At 41.0% G+C, this 22,462-nt stretch overlaps 2 protein-coding genes across 4 annotated transcripts in view; both read right to left on the bottom strand.

Moving 5' to 3' along the window:
* Positions 1-469: 469 nt before the first annotated feature.
* On the bottom strand, positions 470-9,592 carry DEPDC7 (DEP domain containing 7). Its single transcript, XM_085063037.1, has 9 exons — positions 9,448-9,592; positions 6,750-7,137; positions 4,754-4,881; positions 3,675-3,864; positions 2,706-2,920; positions 1,455-1,597; positions 1,146-1,271; positions 972-1,050; positions 470-794 (listed from the first exon to the last, which is right to left on the bottom strand). Exons 1-9 carry the CDS (start codon positions 9,518-9,520, stop codon positions 580-582), a joined length of 1,557 nt encoding a protein of 518 aa, XP_084919163.1. The 5' UTR covers positions 9,521-9,592; the 3' UTR covers positions 470-579.
* Positions 9,593-18,096: 8,504 nt separating this feature from the next.
* QSER1 (glutamine and serine rich 1) overlaps positions 18,097-22,462 on the bottom strand; it is a 41,672-nt gene continuing 37,306 nt past the window's right edge. For all 3 annotated transcript variants that reach the window (XM_085063032.1, XM_085063033.1, XM_085063034.1), the window contains one exon: positions 18,097-22,217. In XM_085063032.1, coding sequence (XP_084919158.1) covers positions 22,077-22,217 — 141 coding nt within the window. In that variant the 3' untranslated portion in view covers positions 18,097-22,076. The remainder of the gene's footprint in view (positions 22,218-22,462) is intronic.

Below are 22,462 nucleotides of genomic sequence, written 5' to 3'. Positions count from 1 at the left end.
ACTAACACTACATCCTGTGGCAACCAAAGCCAGACTGACTTAAAAACCCAGACTGACTTTACCATCCCAGGAGAGCCAATTCCTCAATATGGTGCCATTTGAGCTTAAAGCAGCACAGTAATTTGTCACACACATATGGAGGATAGTGAGAAAAGAAGAAAAGCTGTGCAATATCAAGCAGAACATGTTTTTCAGCTCTGTCCAGCACACAGCAAGTCAAAGATCAATGCTATGGGACAGTCAGAAAATCCAAGGCAAGTTAGAAAAAAGAGTTCAGCATAAAATTCAGTGCTGGGGCAAAAGGTGGCAGAGAAATCTCATTCATGGTGCCTTCCATCTCAGTGATTTTGATACTTGAATAGAGGAGTCAACAGACTTGGCTTTTGGGTAGGAAAAGGAAGGATTATTTTGGTCCTATAGCAATTAAGAATGAGAAAAGCTAAACTCAGGAATAATTGCATAAATTCCATCCATTTTCACAAAATAATTTTATTAGGCAGATACATGAATATAAAACACTTACAAATATATTACTGTTTTCAATGCTGGGGGTATACAAAGTAATCAATATTAAACATCTCACACACACATATTAGTAACTCTGTCTCCAAAATACTGCATAAAAATACTTGGATTACTACTGTGAAACTGACCTAGCAGCCTCTTTCTCTCTTTGTCAGAGAGCTTTGAATCTTCATCAATAGCTTTCAGCAGAGATAACAACTCGTCCTTTGTGGTCTTCTCTGTGTTGGAGCGATACTCTCTTTCATCAAGTTTCTGGCAAAAGGTATAACCTGAAAGGAAACATGAGACCTTCAGAGGATTATCACCACACTCCACCCCACCCTCGAGATTCTACAGACCCACCCTCCTTTAGATCAAATCAGTCATTGTTACAGCAAGTCTTTTTGTATCACCCATTTCTCATTTGGGGGCATGGCAAGATGAAAAAGCTCAGTTTGAAGCGTTACCTGTTATCTTACTGGGATCCTGGCCTTTCTGCAGAGCCAGCAGTTTAGTGCTGACCATTTTGTGCAGTGCCCCTGGGATCTGGAACAGACAGGACAATCCAACAGCAGCTTAGAAAAGGCTGTTCTGCATGAGCATCCAAGATAACCAAAACCTGGCTATTTTCCAGCTCTTACCTTCAACACATCTCTTTGGTTGTCCACAAGGAACAAGATCAGGAGGTCAGTTTTCCCTCTGGATAAGTTTTTATTGTTAATAATAGCTTTAGAGAATGTTCTTTTCACAACCATCCTGTTGTCACTCTAAAGAACAAAGTGAAATAATGACCGAAAGGGGACAGTTTAGTCTCCCCCATTAAGGGCATTACTTTTGTTCTTCTGAGTCATTGCTTTTCCTGTAGTCACAAATTTAAGCTATAAAGGTGTTTTCTCACCAGTACCTGGGGCCTCTGGATTTCAGTAAGTTTAAAGCAACTGCATACTTACCTCCTTCTGTAGCTTGAGCTCAGACTGATGTGCTGCAACAGCCATGAAGTACAGCAGTCTCCTGAACTCCTCCCTGACTTGGCTGTCTAGGAGTTTCAAATAGAGTTGAACAGCTTCTAAAGATTGCTCCATCTTCCCATTCACTGGGGAGAGAGAAAGGTACCTATTACCATATTCATTTAAATAAGTGTTACAATAAAACACCTAAATTAGCCACTGAAGAGATGCCCATCTTTCTAAACAGAACTGGCCAAACACAGCAATTCATTCTCACAAAAACCTCCTGGCCTGATTGAGAGTTGCTTGCAGACTCTCTGACAATATCCCACACTCAGGCATTCAGCCTGACATTTAAGCTCCCTTGTAATTAAGTTCAATTACAGTTCAGCCATCTTGACTGGGATGTGAAATACTGAAAAAGGAAAAGGGTTCTATTAAAGAAAAAAAAAAAAAAAAAAGAATGACCTCTTGTGGTAATGAAAATCTCCCCAAAAATGAGGAATATGTCCTAGATACAAAGGCTAGTTTGATGAATTAATTGCAAACCACTCTGTAGATCTTTGCTAAATTTTAACTTGCCTTACTATGCAGAATAGCCATTTTAGATGTGTGAATTATTTAAATGCAATAGGTTGTACTAATATCCTTTATGATGTAGAGGGGAAGAATAGGATATAAACACAAAGTATTCCAATGAACACAGAACAAGAATAACCAAGGCAGAGAACTATAAAAAATAAGGAGATCTAGGACAAAATGTTAATTGAGAACGAAAACATCAAAAGCTTCTAACATGCTGTCTAAACAAAATTTAAGAAACATTTCTGTGTAAATAAAGTAAAAGTTGTGAATGGGGCACAAAGCATCCACACCGCTCTCAGTTTAGCTCTTACAGCCTAAATATCTACGCTTAGGCTATATTTATATTTCATTTCCCATGGATATCCAACTCCCATGGATACCAACTAACACCAAATTACAGCACTCTGGTTTCGCACCCATTCTACATAGAGCTGAACAAAGATTACAGAACTGCATACAGTCAGAACCAAAATGGCAAAGAGCAGTCTTTATGACTAGAAATTAAAAAAAAAAAAAAACCAAACAAAACCCTAAACAAAGAAAAACAAAACAAAACCAACAAAACAAAATTTGCAGAAGTGAACATTTAATCTTTGCTCCTGAGGTAAATACTCATTTTCTCAGTAGATATCTCACACAAGCATTGGAACATAGCTCTAATTTACTTACCTAATAGTTCTGCAATTCCTAAATGTATTTCAGACGCATGGTTTAACAGTGGCTCCTTTCTTTGGCTGTAGTATCTACCAATGTTTTCAAAAAGCAGCAGTTTCCAGGCATCTGCTTTATCTGGCTGATCAGGCAGGTTCCTGCTAATATCTACCACCATATAATCTGGAAGATATTCCAAGCAATCTATTGCTGCTGAGAGCCACTCGTCTGTCCTGGAAGACAGAGGGGTTTAGGTTAGTAGCATGAATTGTGGATGCCCTTGAGAGCTGGCTGCAATGCTTTCCACAAAAAGCAGGTAGACTGGTTCCTCCAGCACAGTGAGAACTGCATGTGTAGGCACTTAAATCCATTAGAAATTCACACACACCACGCTCCACCTGACACATTCAGGTAGATCATAGCCATAAGCCTCTTTGTTATGTGTTTAATCAAGATGAAGAATTAGTAACCCACAAGTAAAGAGTCACAAGCAGTAAAACCCAAAAAGTCAATCATGTCCTCTACTCTTAGATAAGGACACAATTATCGCTAGATAAACAAACATGAACCTTGATCTGATTCAGACTGGTACACATATTTCAGAGAATGTTTTTAACTCTATGCACACAGCATTCTTAGCTCTTTTAATAGAGTAGGAGGAACTAAACTAGTTCCTCACAAGTAATGTCTCTAGGAAAAACTTTCATGGTGATTCCAAAACCTCTATGCATCCCTCAAAGCAGCAAAGAATTTCCTTTCTGAATACCATAAACTATTGTCATTGCATTCAAAAACCATTCCAGTGTTCAGCAGAAATTCTCAATTTTTATTTACCAGTTATTCCAGTCAAGTCCAACAGGGAAAAAAGTGCCTAATCATGGCTTTTCTGCAAGATTGAGAATAAGACATTTCTCCCCAAAGACCAACTGTACTTTATATTCCCATGAAAAGTTTTCAGAGCTGCAGAGGATAGCAGTGAATACCTACTGTGAGTCACTGAAAGCCTTGAGAATCTCTCTGTCCAGGTAGTTACTCGTGATGACATATCCAGTTGCCTTCCTGGGTTGGGGAAGCTGAGGTCTGATCTCCTGGTGCTCCAGCAGAGACTCCAGGAGAGGGAGGTCGACCAGCTGCAGCAGGCGAGCAATTGTTTGTTCTTGCCACACTTCATTAATAACTGGGAAGGGTGGATGCACAAAGCACATGGAGACTCAGCATGTGCAAAAACTGATCACAAGGAAGATATCTCCCCTTCCTCCCATCAGGTCTAACCTAACATTAGTTTTACCAAAATAGAGACTTGCAGTAGCAAAGCACATGGCTCTTACCACTTGAAGTGCCTTTTATCACCACAAAAGGCAAGAATTACCCATTTGTTTAGTTAACTACAAGTGTGGGAGAACTGCTTTTTGGATAAGTCTGAAGTGCTTTACACTCTTTGTGCTCTAATTTGCAAGCAATCTTTGTTCTAGATAAAGCATGAAAAAAAAGAAAGTGCAACAGTGACTCTCCTTATCAGAGCTTCCTTGAATATTTCCATATTATGAAACCACAGTTTTTAGGATGCATTAGCACTTTTAACCAAAGGAAAAAACACATTAGATCATAGTTTAGTCTGAAAGAGAAGACGTGAATTGTCAAGAATAGTTTCACGAAATGCTGAAGGAGTGCTGGATGTGCAGATACAAAATTCAAAAGCTGGGGAGGACTTCTAGCTAACAGCAGACTATTTGCCCTGACTAAAACAAACACGAAAGTAGCCCAGAGAACTGAGTATTATGAATATTCCTAACTCAAATCAAGCTCTATACATTGGGTATTCTCCACAAAATTCAACACTGATTTACTTCATTCAAGAGACAATGCCTCTTGTGTAATGAAACAAAAAGGAAAAGGGCAAGCCTGCAACAAATATCATTTGCCTTTTCATGACATGGTGTTCAAACCAAAATACTGTGAATGTCAGTTTGTCTCCCTCTCCAACCTGAGGGGCATAAGTCTTTCCAGTCCTACAGAAGTACCTTCTTTCTCCCACAGACAAAGGACTGTGACATTATTTGTCTTACCTCGGCGGGACAAACTATCAGAGACATTTACTCGAGGGCTATTTGGAGGCTTTAGACTCAGGTTTTCCCAAAGATCCTCCATGCTTTCTGGTGTGAATTGAGTAGAGTGAAACATGCTCTTCTCACATCTGAAATTAAAAAGTTTTTATATCTATATCCATATATATGGATAACCGAACATATCATGCAACATACAGATATTGGTAACTGTCCCAAGATTTAAAAAGTTCTTCCCTATAGATATTTACATAATCTTCCCCCTCTTCTCCCCTACCTGACATTTTTCTGTCCAAGTCACCCAGGAGAATGTATGATACCTTTAAGAATTATGTGCATGTAACAGTCGCATGCTCAATCCCTCTCTTGGAACTTGTCACAGCCAGCCTCAGCAGGCTACTGCCACCGTCACAGAGAACTTTTAGGAGAAAGGGAAATTATTTTCCAAAACTCAAACAAAATTCCCTCCTCAAAACCTCCAGAGGTTTAATACATTATCCCTGAGGGTGAAGCGATGAGAAAAGTTTAGAGCTGTTCTTGAAAAACCTGGGAAGTGATTGCTCCATAGTTATGGGGCTTGTTCATGCCACCAGCTAAGGGAAGGCTCCAAAAACCTGGCACTCTTCTGTGCATTGGCCGATTCTTCTCACAAATGCTTTCACAGACTGTCAGGTAGGCACAGAACCACTCCAGCCACAAAACTACTGTTCCTCCAAGCACAGCTCTATAATTTCAATTCCCACAGCTTCTTTGTTTTAGGGCACTGCAAGATCTTTTTGATGTCCATTATCTTTGGCATGGATGTGACAAGCTGCATGTATCAATAGATCTGTTCCTTTCACTAAATGAAGAAATGTAACCCAATGGATCTGTGCCCTGCCCAGAAGAAAAACACCTTCATTCTACAGTAATAAAACACGAATAATCCTGTTTAATGACAGTTTGTCGAATATACTCTAAGTCTTACTTTAACAGCTCCTTGTGATGAAAATATTTTTAAATACCACACATAATTAAAGTGGTTTTAATTTCTCATGAACTCTTTTTTAAAATAAGGACTTACGACAGTTTGCTTTAGTACAGAACAAGAGCTAGTGGGAAAGAGGAGAAGCAGGACAAAGGAAGTATTTTTAATCTCTGTTCCTCTACTTTTCCCATCAGGGTTTATGCACTCAAGTTCACATTTGCTACTCACATGAACATGTCAATTGAATAAGGCATTTGCTTTTTGGGTCAATACTATTTACAATTCTCAAAAGTGCACATCGCTAAAACTGCTGCATTAAATACATCTACATAGTTTTTTGTAAGAGTATGTCAGAGTAGGTATAGAGATGAACACAACAAAAACTCTTTAAGGGAAGTTATTTGGCAAAGTGGCATCTACACGTTCTGCTTTGTGGGGGTTTAGTTAGTACCAGGGTTTTCTTTGCCCACTCCTGAAGAGACAGGGAAACAAAACCTCAGCATTGCACTTCCCTCTGGTTCTAGGATGGTGTGCAATAGCATAACAGCAGAACAGCCTGCTGCCCTGCCTGGGAACAAGTCATACATGCATAAAGGAACAGATTAAAAAAGAGCTAAATTTGAAGTGTAGTGAAGCAAAGTGGGTGAAAGGAGAAAACAATTTTTCCTTCGAAGTTACATGGATTACTGGTTTATGCCAGAGCTAGATGTGCAGTGACTAAAGATTGCCCTGTTGGATGCACCTGAATTCCAGTTGGTTATATTGATTTAGATCAGTATGTAAATGCACTTAATTTCTACCCTCTCACCTCCCTCCCCCAAGGCGATGTGATAACAGACAGAGAAAACAAGTAACCATGCAGGCTGAGTGATTTACTCTCTCCAAATTGCTGTTTCCTACCTGTCTTCCACCCACAAACATCTATGTAGTGTCTATTTTTTCCCTGTAAACGTACAACAGTTTTCTCTCGCCTAGAATACATAATATTTTCCACTTATAAAAAATTCCTTCCCTTCACCTCCATGTACTAACCTCTGTGGAGTACACTGCTGGTAATCTTTCTCAAGCTCTGGCTGGTTGGAGGCATTTGTGAATCTGTAGAGGCTGCTGCTGCTGTCTTCAAACACAGAGCGTTTGTCTTTGCCAAAGACCCTCGTCGAGACGGCCTCGAACACTTTGTAATCCATCAGCGCTTGGCACACGCGCACTATCTTAGCCCGGGAAATATCCACATCCCCAAAATACTTGTTCTGCAGAAGATGGGCAAAGACAACATCCACTGCATCCGAACCAATGAAACAGTCATGGTAACACTTCAGGTTCTGGCGGCGCTTTTTCACTTCCACTCGAGTTTGAAGAGCGCTGATAATGCTGCTCCAGACGTATGTCGCTCCAAAAGGCTTCTGCGCCAAACTAAAGCCTGAGAACAGAGACAAAGACTGAATTCATGCTGCTGGGAGAAGAGAACAGCCCCTTTCTGGCTTCTAGCTTTCATGAATCTCGTAAGGATTTAAAAATCTTTGAGACTTCCACTTTGGCTTGGGTTAATGCTCAGGCATTAACACTTTACTTCCTTAGCAAGCCTGTCTGTTCTGTGCCAATGTCTCTCTCTCTCTGGTGGTTCCTCTCACTACATCAGCCTAAAGCTTTGCAACCAGGAGTTCCTGTTTTGTCAGCCTCTCTCTTTGACACTGCTTTTGTGTGTCCCTGTGTCACCTAATGGTTACACTTGCAGAACTACTAAGCACACAGGTCCCACAAACACAACCAGCTGTAAGTGCTTGTAACTCCCCCATTCCTCCACTAACACAGCATCACAGATGGGCAGGGAAGAGGGAAGCAGGGATGAAAAGACACATCAGAACCTTGTTTCCTACAGGATTGTGCTTACACACAAGCTACCTAACATCAGTGCTTAGCACATCACTAACAAGTCCAGGGATTCTCTTGAGACACCACTCCTTCAACATTTGTCCCACCTAAAAGTCTTCAGCCACCACGGCTCCAGCGGAGACCTCAGCCCTGTGTATCCAATGCCACTTCCTTGAGCCAATCCGTCTTCCCTCCCCCAGTGAAACCACTGAACTATTACTCATTTACCAGTCTGATTAGAATAAAATGCCAGCAGCCAACAGTTTGACCTGAGGCTACACTCAGCCTCCACAAGGACTTAAAAACACACAAAGTTTGCAGGTGGCACGTAACTGGGCAGAGCAGCAGCCACCAGAGAGGCTAGAATTAGAATATGTTTCTCAGCAAGTCTGATGAATAATTTACTAAGAGTGAAAGCAGAGGAAGAGGAGAGAAATCAAAAGCTGAAGGACAAAATATGGAACGAGGAGTTGGCAGCAATCCTACAGAAAGCCATCTGGGATTGTGACAGACCTCAAACCAAATGAATTAACAGTGCGATGCAGTGTTTAAAAAAACAACAACATGCAAGTCCTTCTGGAACATATTACCATGAGCATTTTCCAGAGATGCAGGAGGTGATTTTTTCTGTTCTATTTAGTCTGAAGTGGCTTTAGTTACAGAATTGTATTCCAATTTCGGGCACCAGTTTTCAGCTGATCCCCAGCTACCAGAAACCCCAGAAACTGGCAATTTAGCACCAGAAAAAGGAAAGGTAGGGAGTCAGTAAGACTGGGAGAGAAAGAAGGGAACACAAATAGCATTTGTACACACGAACACTTAAGAAGGACAGCAACACTTATCTTTCTGAAAAGATTCGTGGTAGGGAAAAAAAAAAGAAAATCAAACCAGCTTTTTAACACACAGCATTGAACCAGCCAAGGTAGAAATCTCCCAGAACCTCCAGCTCCTAAAGCTTTAGAAGTACAAGACCAAAAAGGTACACAATTGCTGATACTTTAACCTGACACCTTCAGGAAGGCAGAACAAAAACAACTCAGAACACACACAGAACACAACAAAAACACAGAACTCACTTCTAACCCTACACTTCCCTAGCAGACTACACTCTTTAGGAAAAAAAAACCAAAACAAAAACCGAACTCAACACCACCAAAAGTACAACAACGCTGGTTCCTGTTACTAGAATAAATTCCAACACGTACAACCCGCATTACTTTAATTACAACCCACAGCTTTATCACCTCTTCCTTACACACACAGAACCTTCAGATCTGTTCTGGGGGAAGCGATATTAAGTGTGGCATTAAGGCTGCAAGTCTTCCCAAAGTTAAGGTGCTCAAGGTACGGAAAGAAAAAGGGCAAAACCAGTTCCCAGCGAGCTCCCTTTCACCTCTGACGCTGCGCAAACGAGGCACCTGCTCTGAACGCGCGCTGCGGACACGGAGCTGCCCGCGCCTCCCCGGCACCGGGCGGGCACTCGGCGGGCACCGGCGCTGCTGCCCGGTCCGTAGCTGCAGCTGCCGCTCCCGGGCGGCGGAGCGGTCGCTTAGCCGGGACAGGGCCCCCGGGCGGAAGCGGCTCCCGGCGCCGCAGCGCGGCCAACTTTTGAACCTCGGCGGAGCCGGGAAAGGCGCCGAGCGGAGCTGCCGCCGGCAGGGATCCCTGTCCCGCAGCGGGCAGAGCCGTCCCGTCCGTCCCGCCGCTCCTGGGCTGCGGGCAGCCCGCTCCGCTCCTCCCGCTCCCACTCCACTCCCGCCGGTCCCCAGCCCGTTCCCCCCGCTCCCACTCCACCCCACCCCACTCCACTCCCGCGGGTCCCCGTCCCGCTCCCCCCGGCTCCGGTCCCCAGCCGTACCCGGTGGCCTGGCGGCGGGGCTGCAGACCGCGCTGAGGCTCAGAGCCGCCGCCTTCTCCCGCACCGTGGCCATGGCAAGCTGCAGCTCCGCGCATCTGGCGCGCCGGGCGGGCCCGCGGCACAAGGAGCCCGCGGGGGCGGAGCTGCCGCGCCCACGCCCGTGGGTGGTGCCCGGCCCGGGCAGAGGGGCAGCGACTGCCCGGGCACTGCCCGCACTGCTGCCCGCGCAGCTTCAGTTCCGCGAATAATCGGGCAACAATCGTCAGGGGTGGAAGGGATCTCGGGAAATCATCCAGTCCGATCCTCCTGCCGAGGCCACCCGGAGCAGGTGACACAGGAAAGCGTTCGGGTGGGCTTGGAATGTCTGTTCCAGTGCCCTACCACCCTCAATGGAAAGAAGTTCTTCCTCATATTCTGGTGAAGCTTCTAGTGTTTTAGTTTATGGCCGTTGCTCCTCACCCTGTCACTGGGAACCACCAAAAAAAGCCTGACACCATGCTCTTGGGTCCCACCATTGAGATATTGATATGCATTGATGAGATCCCCTCGGTCTTCTCCAGACTAAACAGGCCCAGCTCCCGCAGTCTTTCCTCTTAAGAGATGCTCCAGGCCCCTCATTATCTTTGTGACACTTCACTGGACCTTCTCCAGTAGCTCCTTGTGTTTTTTATACTGAGGAGCCCAGAACTGGAATACACAGCGCTCCAGGTAAGACTGCCAGGATCCATAGGAAGGGGGAAAAGGCTGCACAGAGCTGGTGCCACTTGAGGTCATGGCCCTGGTGTGAGAGCACCGCTGGTCTGGGTGGGGAACTGCACTCTGACACGCAAGCGAGAGCAGCTCTGACCTTTCCTACAGGAATGGGAGCACCACCCACATTCCTGGGAGGAGCATACATGTCCCTGCTGATAGAGCACAAAATGATGGATTTCGCAGAATCTCAGGATGCATCAGGCTGGAAGGGACCACAGTGGGGCACCTGGTCCAGCCTCCCTGCTCAAGCAGGGCCATCCCAGAGCAGAAGGCACAGGATTGTGTCCAGATAAAATATCTCAGTGAGGAGACTCCACACCCTCTCAGGGCAATCCATTCCAGTGCTCAGTCACTGCACAGTGAAGTTCTTCCTCAGGTTCAGGTGGGACTTCTGTGCATGAGTTCCTGCCCATTCCTATCCTGTTGTTTGGCACCACTGAGAAGAGCCTGCCTCCATCCTCTTGGCTTTAGATATTTACACACATGGATGAGATCCCCTCTTCTATGTTCTCTTCTCAAGGCTGAACAGGGCCAGCTCCCTCAGCCTTTCCTTGTAACAGAGATTCTCCAGTCTTCCGTCATCCTCATTGCCCTCAGCTGGACCCACTCCAGGAGCTTCATGACTCTCCTAATTTCTCTCTTAATTAATTCTTTTTGTTTATCCCCTATTTACTATGCCATTTAAAACCTCAAACTGGTCAGATCTATTTCTGTGAGTTAACCTGAACACAGGCCTTGTACCTGGCCATGGCCTGAACACTGTCCTTGGTTTGAACACCGCATGTGGTTGGAGATTTCCTGTGATGACTACTATGACCTGTGTATTATAGCAGCTGGCATTTCTCATTGCAATTAAATAATAAATCAATTTTCAGAGTAATAAGTAATTTTTCCTACTGCCTGCAGCAAACTGCTGAGAGATCCAACATAATTTTGCATGAAGTATAAAGTATTTTGATATTCTTACTCAATGAAAGTGTATTAGAACAACATAAAATCATTCATGTTTTTTGGACTGATTTTCATAGTAATAGACAAAGCTAAATTGATCTCGGTGATACACAAACCCAGAAGTATGTAATGCACATTAAACACCAAATAATGTAATGCTACATGTGATTCAAAAATTCACTTTGAGTCATTAGATTATTGAACTTTAGCCTGTTCTATGTCAAATTCTGTGCTAGCAGGTGTAAATGCAGGATGTTTGCTATCCACTGAAGCTCAGGGCAGCCTTCTTTTATCCTCATTTGTCATGCTTACAGGTAGGGCACTGCAAATTTGTTCGTTGTATGCAAGCAAATAGACAATGCACTTCATTTGAAGCTGTGAAAAATTATTCCAGGCAAATAGGTACCACAGACTTGTCGCAGAAAAATATTTCTCCATGGTTCATTGTCTGAGCAATACAGTATTTATTAAAGGGAGTTCTAAATATGGAAGTTCTTGTGAAGTTTTTCAGATAAGGAAGTCTTAATCTCTTTGCACAGAGAAAAAGGAATCTATTCAAACTGTAGCAAAATGCCAGCCTACCAAAATGAAAGTTCATTTCATTTCCTCAATGATTGGAAGTGACTAACAGAGATTGATTTATTGGGGGAAGAAGTTAAAAAAAAAAGTTCCTGACTCACAGGTGCCATTAAGAACCCAATAAAACAACATATTATGAGTAGGCCCATGATGCACTATTTTATTATTCACTGCTTTTGTAGCAGTTTGATGCTAGACTTTTTTTATGCACTGCCAAAATATACCTGCAAATCAGTAAATGCCAGAGTTCATTTTCATTTTTAAAAATAATTTAATTTTGCAGAGTTGTTGAAATAAAGTGATGCAGTCAATCATTCTGCAAAGGTTCACCTAATCTTGAGAGAACTGAAACCCACAAACATTTTCAAATAGGAAGTGCACCAATCAGTTGAGAACATTACACCTTAGACAGGAGAATGGTTTGTCTAAACACTGCTTGCAGGGAACAGAGCAAACCACTGGGACCTGCTCATAAAGAAGTCTGTAAGGTTTTTATTGTTTTATTTTATTGCCAGGGGATCAGCAGCCTACCCTGGATTTCTGCCTTTGCCTTCATGTTTACTCACAGTGACCACAGCCCTGACCCCCCAGTTCTGACAGGGGCAGATGGCAGGTATTGGCTGGTCAGACAGCTGAGGTCAAACAGTATCTGCTGTCAAAGGATTTTGAGAAATGCTACCTTTTGGTATTTCTTAAAATAAAGTAATTATAAAAGGCTTTCCTAAAGCACAGTTAGACTTTTATGTAATTATTAATATATACATATTTACAATATCATAATTTGTTTACACTTTTATATAGTCACTTTAAATAGTGCAACCTCGTGCAGCCAGTATGGTCTTGGCTGGTGGAATTCCTTAGGCTGTGGTGGAAAGATCTCAGGATGAAAGTATAACTTGCTGTATCTGGTTTTCCCTTCCACAGTGTGTTCCCCAAATTAACCTCCATAAAGCTGAACACAGGATGCACAAGCAAATGCCAACTATAAAGACACAATTAACATAATTTATTCATAAAATAATTTCAGACCAATGTATTTTTAACAAATTATGCAGCCAAGTCCTAGTCTGTACAGTTGGGTCAGATTCTTTGCAACTGTTATAAAGAACTTTCATAGCAAGGTACAGCAAAATAAAAATATATTTTCATTTATTTCCAGGTCATCTAGAAATACTCCTACCAGCCTGCAGAATGATCAAGAGAGTGGTTATGTTTTGAAGAACTTTAAAACTTAAATTTTCAAGAATTTCTGAATCTCATGTAAGAACTGCAGGGTTTAATTAGAAACATAAAGCAGACGTAGAGTATTTAAATACAACAGCCACAATTTCAGGCACGTCTGCTGCTCAGGAGCTGATTAAGTTCCTCATGTCAATTAAGTGTTTGCTCAAGGATAAAGATGATGATAAAGGATAGAGACTCACATTCAGGCCATGTCTGATCATGGGGAGAGAGAAGGCAAAATGGAAACTTGAAGCTCACAAAATGAGGAATGATGCACACCTTCATGCAAAATGCTGTCTCGCTTTTTCCTTAATGAACTTGGAAGCTGGGCAGCCAACCAGGACGTGGAAGCACCTGTAATTTCCAGATATTCTGGGCACAAATGAAGGAGATATAATTGGATATAAGACCTTACAAAGTATAAACATGAGTGTGTGTTTAAGCATTTTAGGATCACTATCAAAAAGACAAAAGCTGGAAGCTATGTCACCTCAAAGAGATGGAGGCATATTAATAGAAGATATGGGGTGCTGCTGTTCTATATATGGCAGATCAATGCTTGGTTAAGTGACTGAGAAATCTTATGTGTTCTTCAAAGAAACACAGGAAAAGGTTTCAATTTCATCATTTTTTTTTAAACTGAAAGGACACCAAACCTGGAATATAAGCTGTTCTAAAACCAAAAATGTGCAGTGTTCCAATTATTATTCAAATTTTAAATGCCAAAATAGATATTGATTTGTCACTGAAAATTGACTAGGAAATAGAGGGACTTTTGCAGACCAATACCATCCAAATTCTTATTTTCAAAAGAATTTAGATCCCACATTTCTGAATGGTAAACACAGAACTTTGCATTTCAAATGCTGATCTTACACCTCAAATACATCAGAAGGCTCTCTCTTCTATACCCAACTTTATTCTTTTGATTTCAAATGTCTTCCCATAACAAAAAAGCTTTAAAGATTAAGTGTATATTAACACAGCTTAAATGTATTTATACATAAAACATTTTGCCATTATCATTAGGATCTGTTGAACCCAACCTTTATGTCTCTTTCTGAAAAAGCATAACAATTAATAATTACCATAAATATTCAGAAAAATATTCCAGTTATTTAGAACAGTTACATTTCTGTTTTTTCCCCACTTAATATCAACAATGCCTGTATTCACTACAGTGGTGAAGTCGATGAAAGGAGAACATTATAAAGAGTAACCCTTAAAATGTTGCTCCACTCCATTCACAAATGTCGAGACAAATTAAAGTTCAGCATATGGTTCACTGTCACATAGATACTCATGGAAGGGCAAATCAACAGCTTCTGTTACAGAAATTGCTACAATTATCATGGCATTATCAAATCTCCTCTACTTCATTGCTGGAAGATACAAAGCCCAGCTTATTACGGAAAGGTTTTTAATAATGAAAGAAAACTCTCTTCTCTGGTAATCTCAAATTTAAGAAAATGAGCAGCTATTCACACAATATCAGATTGCGAAGGGCTGTTTGACAAGCTGGGCAGATCTGAAGGCAGACTATAGAGTTGCCACAGCTAATTTCCCTTCTTACTTACAGGTTCTGCCATTTGTAGCTCAGAGCATGAGGATTGCTCAGGACTGAACTCCATGGTCTGGAGAGGACAGACACTCTCCCTTAGGATGCAGAGCGGGTTATTCACAAATTCACTCTGCTTAGTCTCATTTCTCACCTACATTTAAATTTAATAAGAGGATGGTGTAGGTTCTCTGGGATGCAGTGATGCCATCTGGCAGCGTCGAAGCCATAGCAACCACAGCACCTGCCCCACCATGGAGAGGCTGCTCCAGAGTGCACCTGGCCTGGGCAAGAGCATGATTTACTCCTCAAGGGCAGCTCTGCAATTTTACGGTGAAGTGAAATCGGTAAGGATTCCACCCCGGCATTTTTGAAGAGGCTGGAACAATAAACAAGCTCCCAGGACAGAAGCTTCTGGGTGCCAGACTGTTTGAGGCGACAAAGGGCGCATTGTTCGGGAGCGCCATCCTTCCTTCCACTGCCGGGCTGGAATACCAACGTGGCTGCGGGACCACGGCAAGTGCAGGGCAGGGAGGCGAGGGCTCAGCCTGTGCTGGAGCACACTGACCCCCGCTGGAAGGCACCCCGCGAGGAGTGACAGTGGGAGCAGCTTGGACACACGATTGACCCCTCGAGGTAAGGAAGTGGAAATGGATAGGGAGCAGAAACTGTTAGCAATGGCACCACAAACACAACCGGTGATGTCACAAGCCCCTGTTTCTCAGTCTTAATAAAGATAAAAGGATTTTGCCTCAAATGGGTTTTTCAGCTTTTCCCTCTAGTGGAGGTTTCCTGGGACTTCAAGCACAATTTCACACTATAACCAGAGACTGACTCCACCATCCCTAAATGCATCCTGGCACAGGGGGCCTGGCAATGCTGTTTGGATAATGATTCCTCTCAGAACAGTGAAGGCTCAGTGTCCTCTACACGTCAAAAAACCTGTTCAGCCAGAACGAGCAAGTGCAATCAGACACTCTGAATAATTCAAACGGCAGAAGTCACTCTCTGCCCAGCTGGGAGGTGCCATTTCTCCAGGGAGCTGTAGTTCCTGGCCGAATGTGAAATGCATTTTGCAACGCCAAACCAAATGCCAACTCGTGTTACTACTGCAAGGGCTTTAGGTAAGTTCAGACAGAGCTAGGGGAGCAGCTCTCACCATTTCATAGTTGTGGAGAGCCTGAATGAGCAATGATGTCCACCTGAAGTATGGTGAAGTAGAAATTTACACTAATTCACCAGGGACAAGTTTCAGGTTCCTTCTCACACAGTGAGCACTCTCTAGTGGCACCAGCTTAATGGGACAGGAGGAGCTGATGGATGAGGGGGGAGAAAAGTGAGAACTCCAAATGGATTTATTGAGCAAAACTGAATTCCTGATTTTGACCATTTGTTTTGATTTTCTTAGAAAACAGTTGCATACTCTTTATGCTCTAGGGCAGAGAATCAGGCTTATTGTTTATGTATGTTAGAAGCAGGAATCTGTAATTTACCTTTTATATTACTGTAAAATGTGACAGGGCCACCCAACTCAATTATGCCGTATTTTGCCGGGCCCATGGTTTAGGATAGGAAAATGGCCCCAGAAGCATCCTGCACAATTTTATTGCCCCACTAAACTCAAAAGGAACTCGTACAGTTCATGTCAAAAAGAAAGAAACAGTCCCTGGCCAAGCATTTCTTGTCACCTAGTTTCTGGGCTTTATTTAAGTCAGTTGTTTGCAGAATTGCAACACTTAGATTCTCACAGAACACAAAAGCACTTTCTTCGATTCCTTTAGTGCAAAGTCCACTGACTGTGGTCAAATTACCTCTCTGGCTGTCTAAACAAAGTTGTTGCATGCTGCACTGAAACAAGTAAGTGTTCCCTTACTATCTTCTGTTAGGAAAGCTGTAGGGACAGGAATTTCTGCGTTCTGACCAACAACAAAGATCCATGGAGTTTCAGAAACCACCAAAGCTGCTTTACTTAGGGGCCAGCTCTAAATCCTCATTCTCCCAGCGCTTTGAACAAGTTGCCCATTTGACCTAACCACGTGATAAAACATTGATGCTCCAGCTTTTATTCAGTTATCATATCACTTACCTTCTGTTGCCACAGCAAAAATATCAGATGCATAAATAATGCACAGACAAATCACACTAGCAGCCACCACAGTTAGAAAGGAAAGGATGATGCAAACCAACATAATCTTACTTAAAATGTCTTGCTATCACATGTCCTGGAAGTCTGATAAAGCTACATGTACTTCCAATGATATGGTTTAAGATTTCAAATAACACATGCAGAATAAAGACAGACTTCATTTATTCATAAATTGAATGAAAAAATCAAATGAAAGGCCTTAGCTAATCCCTCAGGCCTGCTCATAGGCTCTGCTGCTACTGCTACCTCCCTCTACCCTTTGGGCATCAGGTAGCTAAAGAAATCCAACAAATCCAACCAAAGCTAAACACACACACACACACACACAAAAGTCCCCAGTGGAACTTTCAAAAGCAAAAAGCTAAGACATACTCAGGACAAATGAGAAAGTATGGCTCTGAAATTTTGTTTTCCCTGACTCACCATTTCTTTTTCTCCTTTATAAATGGCTTGTTCTCTGTATTTAATGCTGTATTCTTAGATCAAATTAAAAAAAATTTGAAGACAGGTTTTTGTACTTCAGTTTCTGGAAATGAAACAAAGATTTATTAGGTTATCTATGAAAAAGGCAAACAGTTAATTCAGAGCAAGTAATTTTGATTGCCTAAGATACTTACCCACAAACTGCTGATAGCAGGAGCTGCTGATATCTGCTAAAAAGCTGTGGGCATTCAGCATCTTGCCTTGCTTTTTTTAAAAAAAAATCATGATTTTAACTTGTGTCTGAAATGCAGTATCAAAATCTTCAGGACTGCAACAGGACATCCTCTGCCTACTCGCTTCCCTAAGTGTTTTTTTGAGAAATCAACAATCAACTCCATGAGCAAATGACTCATTTTATATTCACCTTGGTTTGGGAAGAAGTTTATACAGAGGGCCATTTAAAAAACAATCCAGCCTTCAAATTCACATTTTTCTGCAAGCAAGTAGCTCAGAGAAGGCCTACCATGGATCTTATGGACAATATCCACAGCATGGGGGTTCACCCCTCTGTGTGAAGGAAAAAGTTGTAAGAATATCCAGAGTAATTCACTGTAGCTGGGTGGCAAAAATGCCAAAACTCTGTGGAGCATGATATTGTAGTCTAGCAAGAAAGAGAACAAATGAAAATACTAAAATTCAGGTAAACCCCACCTGCATCACAGCAGCAGTCTCTCTATTTCCCCAACAGTCTGGCTCCTCACTTACCACAGCAGTTTTAGATCTGGCAGCTATATTGGACAAATTAATTCAGAACATTTAGAACCCAAAACTAAAAAATCCAGATCAACCAGACATGCTCAATTCATGGAACATAATAGAAAAAAAACCCCAAACCCTAGAAGTGTATTTCTTCATGTTGCAAGCAGAAAATGTAGTCTAAATTGCCAAATTGTTTCCAGCAATCTAACTTTTCAAGACTTAATATTGTAATAACAAATGACTGAGCATTATAAGGTTTTTGTTTAAAAAGTGTTTTCACTTTAATGGGTTTAGTTAATAACATCATGAATGGTACAAAACTGTCCTTTTTCACATTTCCATACATTGTATTATGGACCACCTGAAAATCTGGACTAAGAATGCATAAAGTGTCTCTTAATTAGCCCTAGCTTCATTTTGCCATATGTAGAACAGATATGCAGAAAAAACATGCATTTATTACCAATGACATGTTAATATTAGCTTAAATAATAAAATATGGCAGAATGTGCACTGTGAAATGCACAGGTTTGTAATAGGGTAAGAGAGACCAAATGTCAAGTGCTGGCAACAAAATAAGAAATGGTTGATGACACACTGACATTTTGTGACCATAGTATTAGCTTTTCTGCTTTAAAATTGTTTTAAATAGTAGTAAATACTTAAATAATATTTAAAATATATTTCCTATGGAAATCATTTACTTGGAAGACAGCCTGTAAGATCTGACTTTTTAAAAAGTAGTATTTCATTTTGACAATATAGGAATACAACACATGCCACAGAACCTCAAAGACCCTAAAGTCCTTAGCTGTTTTCAGAAACAATTTCTCAATCCAATTTTGTCTCTGATTTTTTGCTAGCAAAACTTTGGAAGTAGCATCTCAAAGAAAACCTGCCTATAAGAGAAATGCTGCATTTGAATAAAACCAAACCCAGTGTAAATTGGGATGCCACACTAAAGGAAAGAATAGTTGAATTAAAAACCAAATAACTGATTATGCAATTTGTTTCATCCCTGTTTTGCTAATTCATAGTCTGAGGAGGGCTTTGTTCCTTCCTAGTGCATCTTCTCTTGTAGTCAAATGAGTGCTAAGTTTTCACTGTCAGATGTTAAGGGATGAAGACCTCACTGTTACTCCAGGGGGAAAAAAACTGAGGTTTGGGTGCAGACTTCAATATCTAAAATGCAACAAAACAAAGCAAGATATTTGTGCAAAAAAAGTAATTTGTACATTGACTTTTTTTTAAAGTTTGCTTCAGTATAAAAAAACCTCTTCAATCCCACTAACAAAGCTTTGCTTTGATTTATGGCCCTTCAACACACTTGAGAGTTCCATGTTTTCACTTATTCTAATTTGGTAAATTAATAATCCAGCCACCATTTTTGCACCCCAAGACAAAGATGGAAGCTCCACTATATTATTCTTTAATAGTCTGGGGCAGTTACTTTTATTCAAGACAAGTTTTTCCTGTCTTCTACAGGCACAGTGTTTGTTTAACTGGCCTTGGGAATAAAACAGCCAAAAATAAGCCAGGTCACTTTCTATGGCAGTGCAGAGTGTGCTGCCCCCCCTGCCCCCTTTCTGGTTTTTTTAATGGTTGTTGCTAAAATTACTTTCTTTTTAAATAGGGACAAGTTACTCCAAAAGCCTCTCACTTCTTTTTTTCAGCTTCTAAGGACTGAAAGCAGCTATCTAAAGCTACTTCTAGATTCAAAAATCTAGAGTAAATACATGATAGTGGTAATCTTTTAGAAAGCATAGAGAAGTCTCTCAACTCATTGCTTCACAGTCATACTAGGAAGGGGTGTGAGAGAGACAAAGTCTGCCAAGCTCTTTACTACACCATCAAGGAGCCAATTCAATTATTCCCTCAGTCTGTATCCTAATGATTTTTAAAACTACAGACTAGGAATTTCCAAACTGTGCTGTGCTCATCACTGTAATGTGACTACAGAACTCTGCCTGGGCAAGTAACCTCTCATGAACCTGCACACACTGCCAGCCATCCCAGTGGGGAATGCACTGAGTAAACTTGGGAATGCCCACTACTGATTGCAGATTGTACCAGGCACGTTTCTACTGCACCTCCAGTGTGCACATTTACATTAAAATCATTTTATCTGACTGTTGCCAAGGCTGGTAACAACTACTGTTTGATGTCACTGTATGAACTCGAGCTCCTACCAGACTCAGCAGGACTGAAACGACAGACATTCCTCACCCCCACGGCTACCCTTCTTTTTCCCCCACCCCGTGGGAATTAATTAGCTCCATGATTGCTCTAACAATCTGCACATTCTGCCTAAACCCAAACCCACATCACTCTCCTTGATAATTGCAGACATAGCAGTAGCACAATGTGTCATTAACATGACAGTGACCTCCCTTTTTAAAGCAAAACCACTAGGAAGAGGCTTAAAAAAAGGCAAGGGCACACATCCATTTCTGTTCATCATAGTCTGCACACAAATTATAAAGGAGAATTATTGCTTTTTTAAGGATGAAAAGCTTTGGAAATATGGTAAACATCCTACAAGGTTCTAAATCTAATCAGCTAAAATTCTGTACATACTTTAATATTCAAACCTCTATTTGCTTACTCAAGGTGAAATAATTTCATTTTCACATCTATTCATTAAACTCTTTATAGTTCTACGGTCTAATGAATATTTAACAACTAAATATGATCAAAAAATGGGGAAAAGGTCACATGGCAATGAACATTATTTCATTTGGCCAATGAATAGTGAACCCTGCTCTCTTGGCTGAAATTAAGGCACTAAGTGGCAGTAAAAGGATAAAGGAATGAAGTTTTTTTTTCTACATTGTCTGAAAAAAGACCAACATGACTTTTTTTTTTAGGACGCCAGTAGAGTACATCTCTATTCTGAATGACTCAGTAAGGCATTCTATTGGCAAATTTAAAGAAAATGTTCTCCTCATTAGAGCCCATTACATTCATTGTCTGAGTGTGACTAGTGGCACTACTAACTGTTAACAACCTGGAGGGGGAGAAAAGCTACAAAGATGTCTGAAGACTTGAAAGGCACCAAAAAGAGAACAGCTCTGCAACTGCCAGTTCTACAAACAATTATGTAAGCTGTGTTTAACACTGCATATATCTATTCAATCAACAATCTTTGTTGACCAAGATAAAGTGTAGTAGCTCTTCATTTAAACTCTCAGTTAATCAAGTGCTAGTTTAGTAAGAAATTTATTTTCACATATCAGAAAATAATTGCAGTGTCTAACACAACTACACTAAAAGCAAAACTAGTCTAGTATGCATTATGCATTATTCTGGTTAACACTGAAGCAAACCTGTATAAACAAAAGGGTTACCTCGAGATACATAGTTTACAATATGAAATCAACATATAAATGAATAGGATTTACTGAAAACAATGGAAAGTGTATTACAAAGATACATGTAACAATTTTAACCACAATATTTCCTCTGTGAAAAATACAACTATTAGTGAGATAAAATGTACAATTGATTTTTTTTTCCAAAAGAAAAAAAAAACACAGTATAAAGGAAAATATTTTTTTCTTCAAAACAGGGAAAATAGTTAAGGTCATTGTCTTTCATTACAATATAATTTGACACAAAAGCAGTCATAGGATTGCACCAACTCCATGTTCAGTCTCCCGAACATGACAATAGTAAAAGGAGTCCATAAAGCATAATGAAATTTCTGGATTTTATGATGGCAATATACGTATGCAGAAACTGATGTCACTCCGGCTCTGTTCACAAAATGTACAAAACTCTAAATTTGGTGGCCAGACATGTAAAAATTAGTTCGCCCCAATGCTGACTTTTCTCTCGCTTAGTCAGGGATGGAAAAATCTGTAGTATTTTAAGTGTTGTTATCTGTTGAGCAATAAAAAAGAAAAAACGTATATGTAGTGCATGCTTTATCACTTGTCAAAAACATTTCTGAAAATAAAACTAAGTTATCCAATAGTTTATAAAATAGAAAATAACTCTTCAGGTTAAAAACGTGGTTAGGTTTATGCTTAGTTCCATCTCCAAAGGACTGATTTCCTTGGCAGCATCACTTTTCCTTAGCAGGAGCCAAGGCACAAAGTTCCATAAAGAGAAATAAAAATGGCTACGAACAAGAATGCAGTCTGGCATTGTGAAAGAAATCAGAGCCTCTCTCTGAGCTTTCTGTTCCATCAGGTTAGTGCCGTAGAAAAATGTGGGATTTGGGATACATTTTTGTTATGAGCATTTCTGCTGGACACGATTCAAAAGTTCACCAAACTTTTCAAAAAGATCCTCCACCCATTTTATGTTTTTCATGCACAGCTGCACAATCTCTTCTTGGCCTAGATCTGCACTCGTCTTCTGAACAGAAGAAATCTATTTAAAAAAAAGAGAAGGAGGGGGAGAGAGAGATGCACACACACATACACGTTAGGCTGCCAGAATTGGACAATTTCCATTTTTATAATAGTCTGCAGTTAAATATGAACCTTCTTTGCCAGAAAACCTTTTAAGTTTTAAAAACAAGGGTAATGCCCCACAAAATGCATTTCTTGACAACTAAGCTAGAGCTCAACTCTTGTACTTCTGCTACCTGAAATATTTCCACCGAGGATTTGCAG

This window comes from Lichenostomus cassidix, chromosome 5, assembly GCF_008360975.1.
Source record: "Lichenostomus cassidix isolate B80296 chromosome 5, HeHo_3.0, whole genome shotgun sequence".
NCBI classification, from domain to species: Eukaryota; Metazoa; Chordata; class Aves; order Passeriformes; family Meliphagidae; genus Lichenostomus; species Lichenostomus cassidix.
This window is presented reverse-complemented; position numbering and strand designations above follow the sequence as displayed.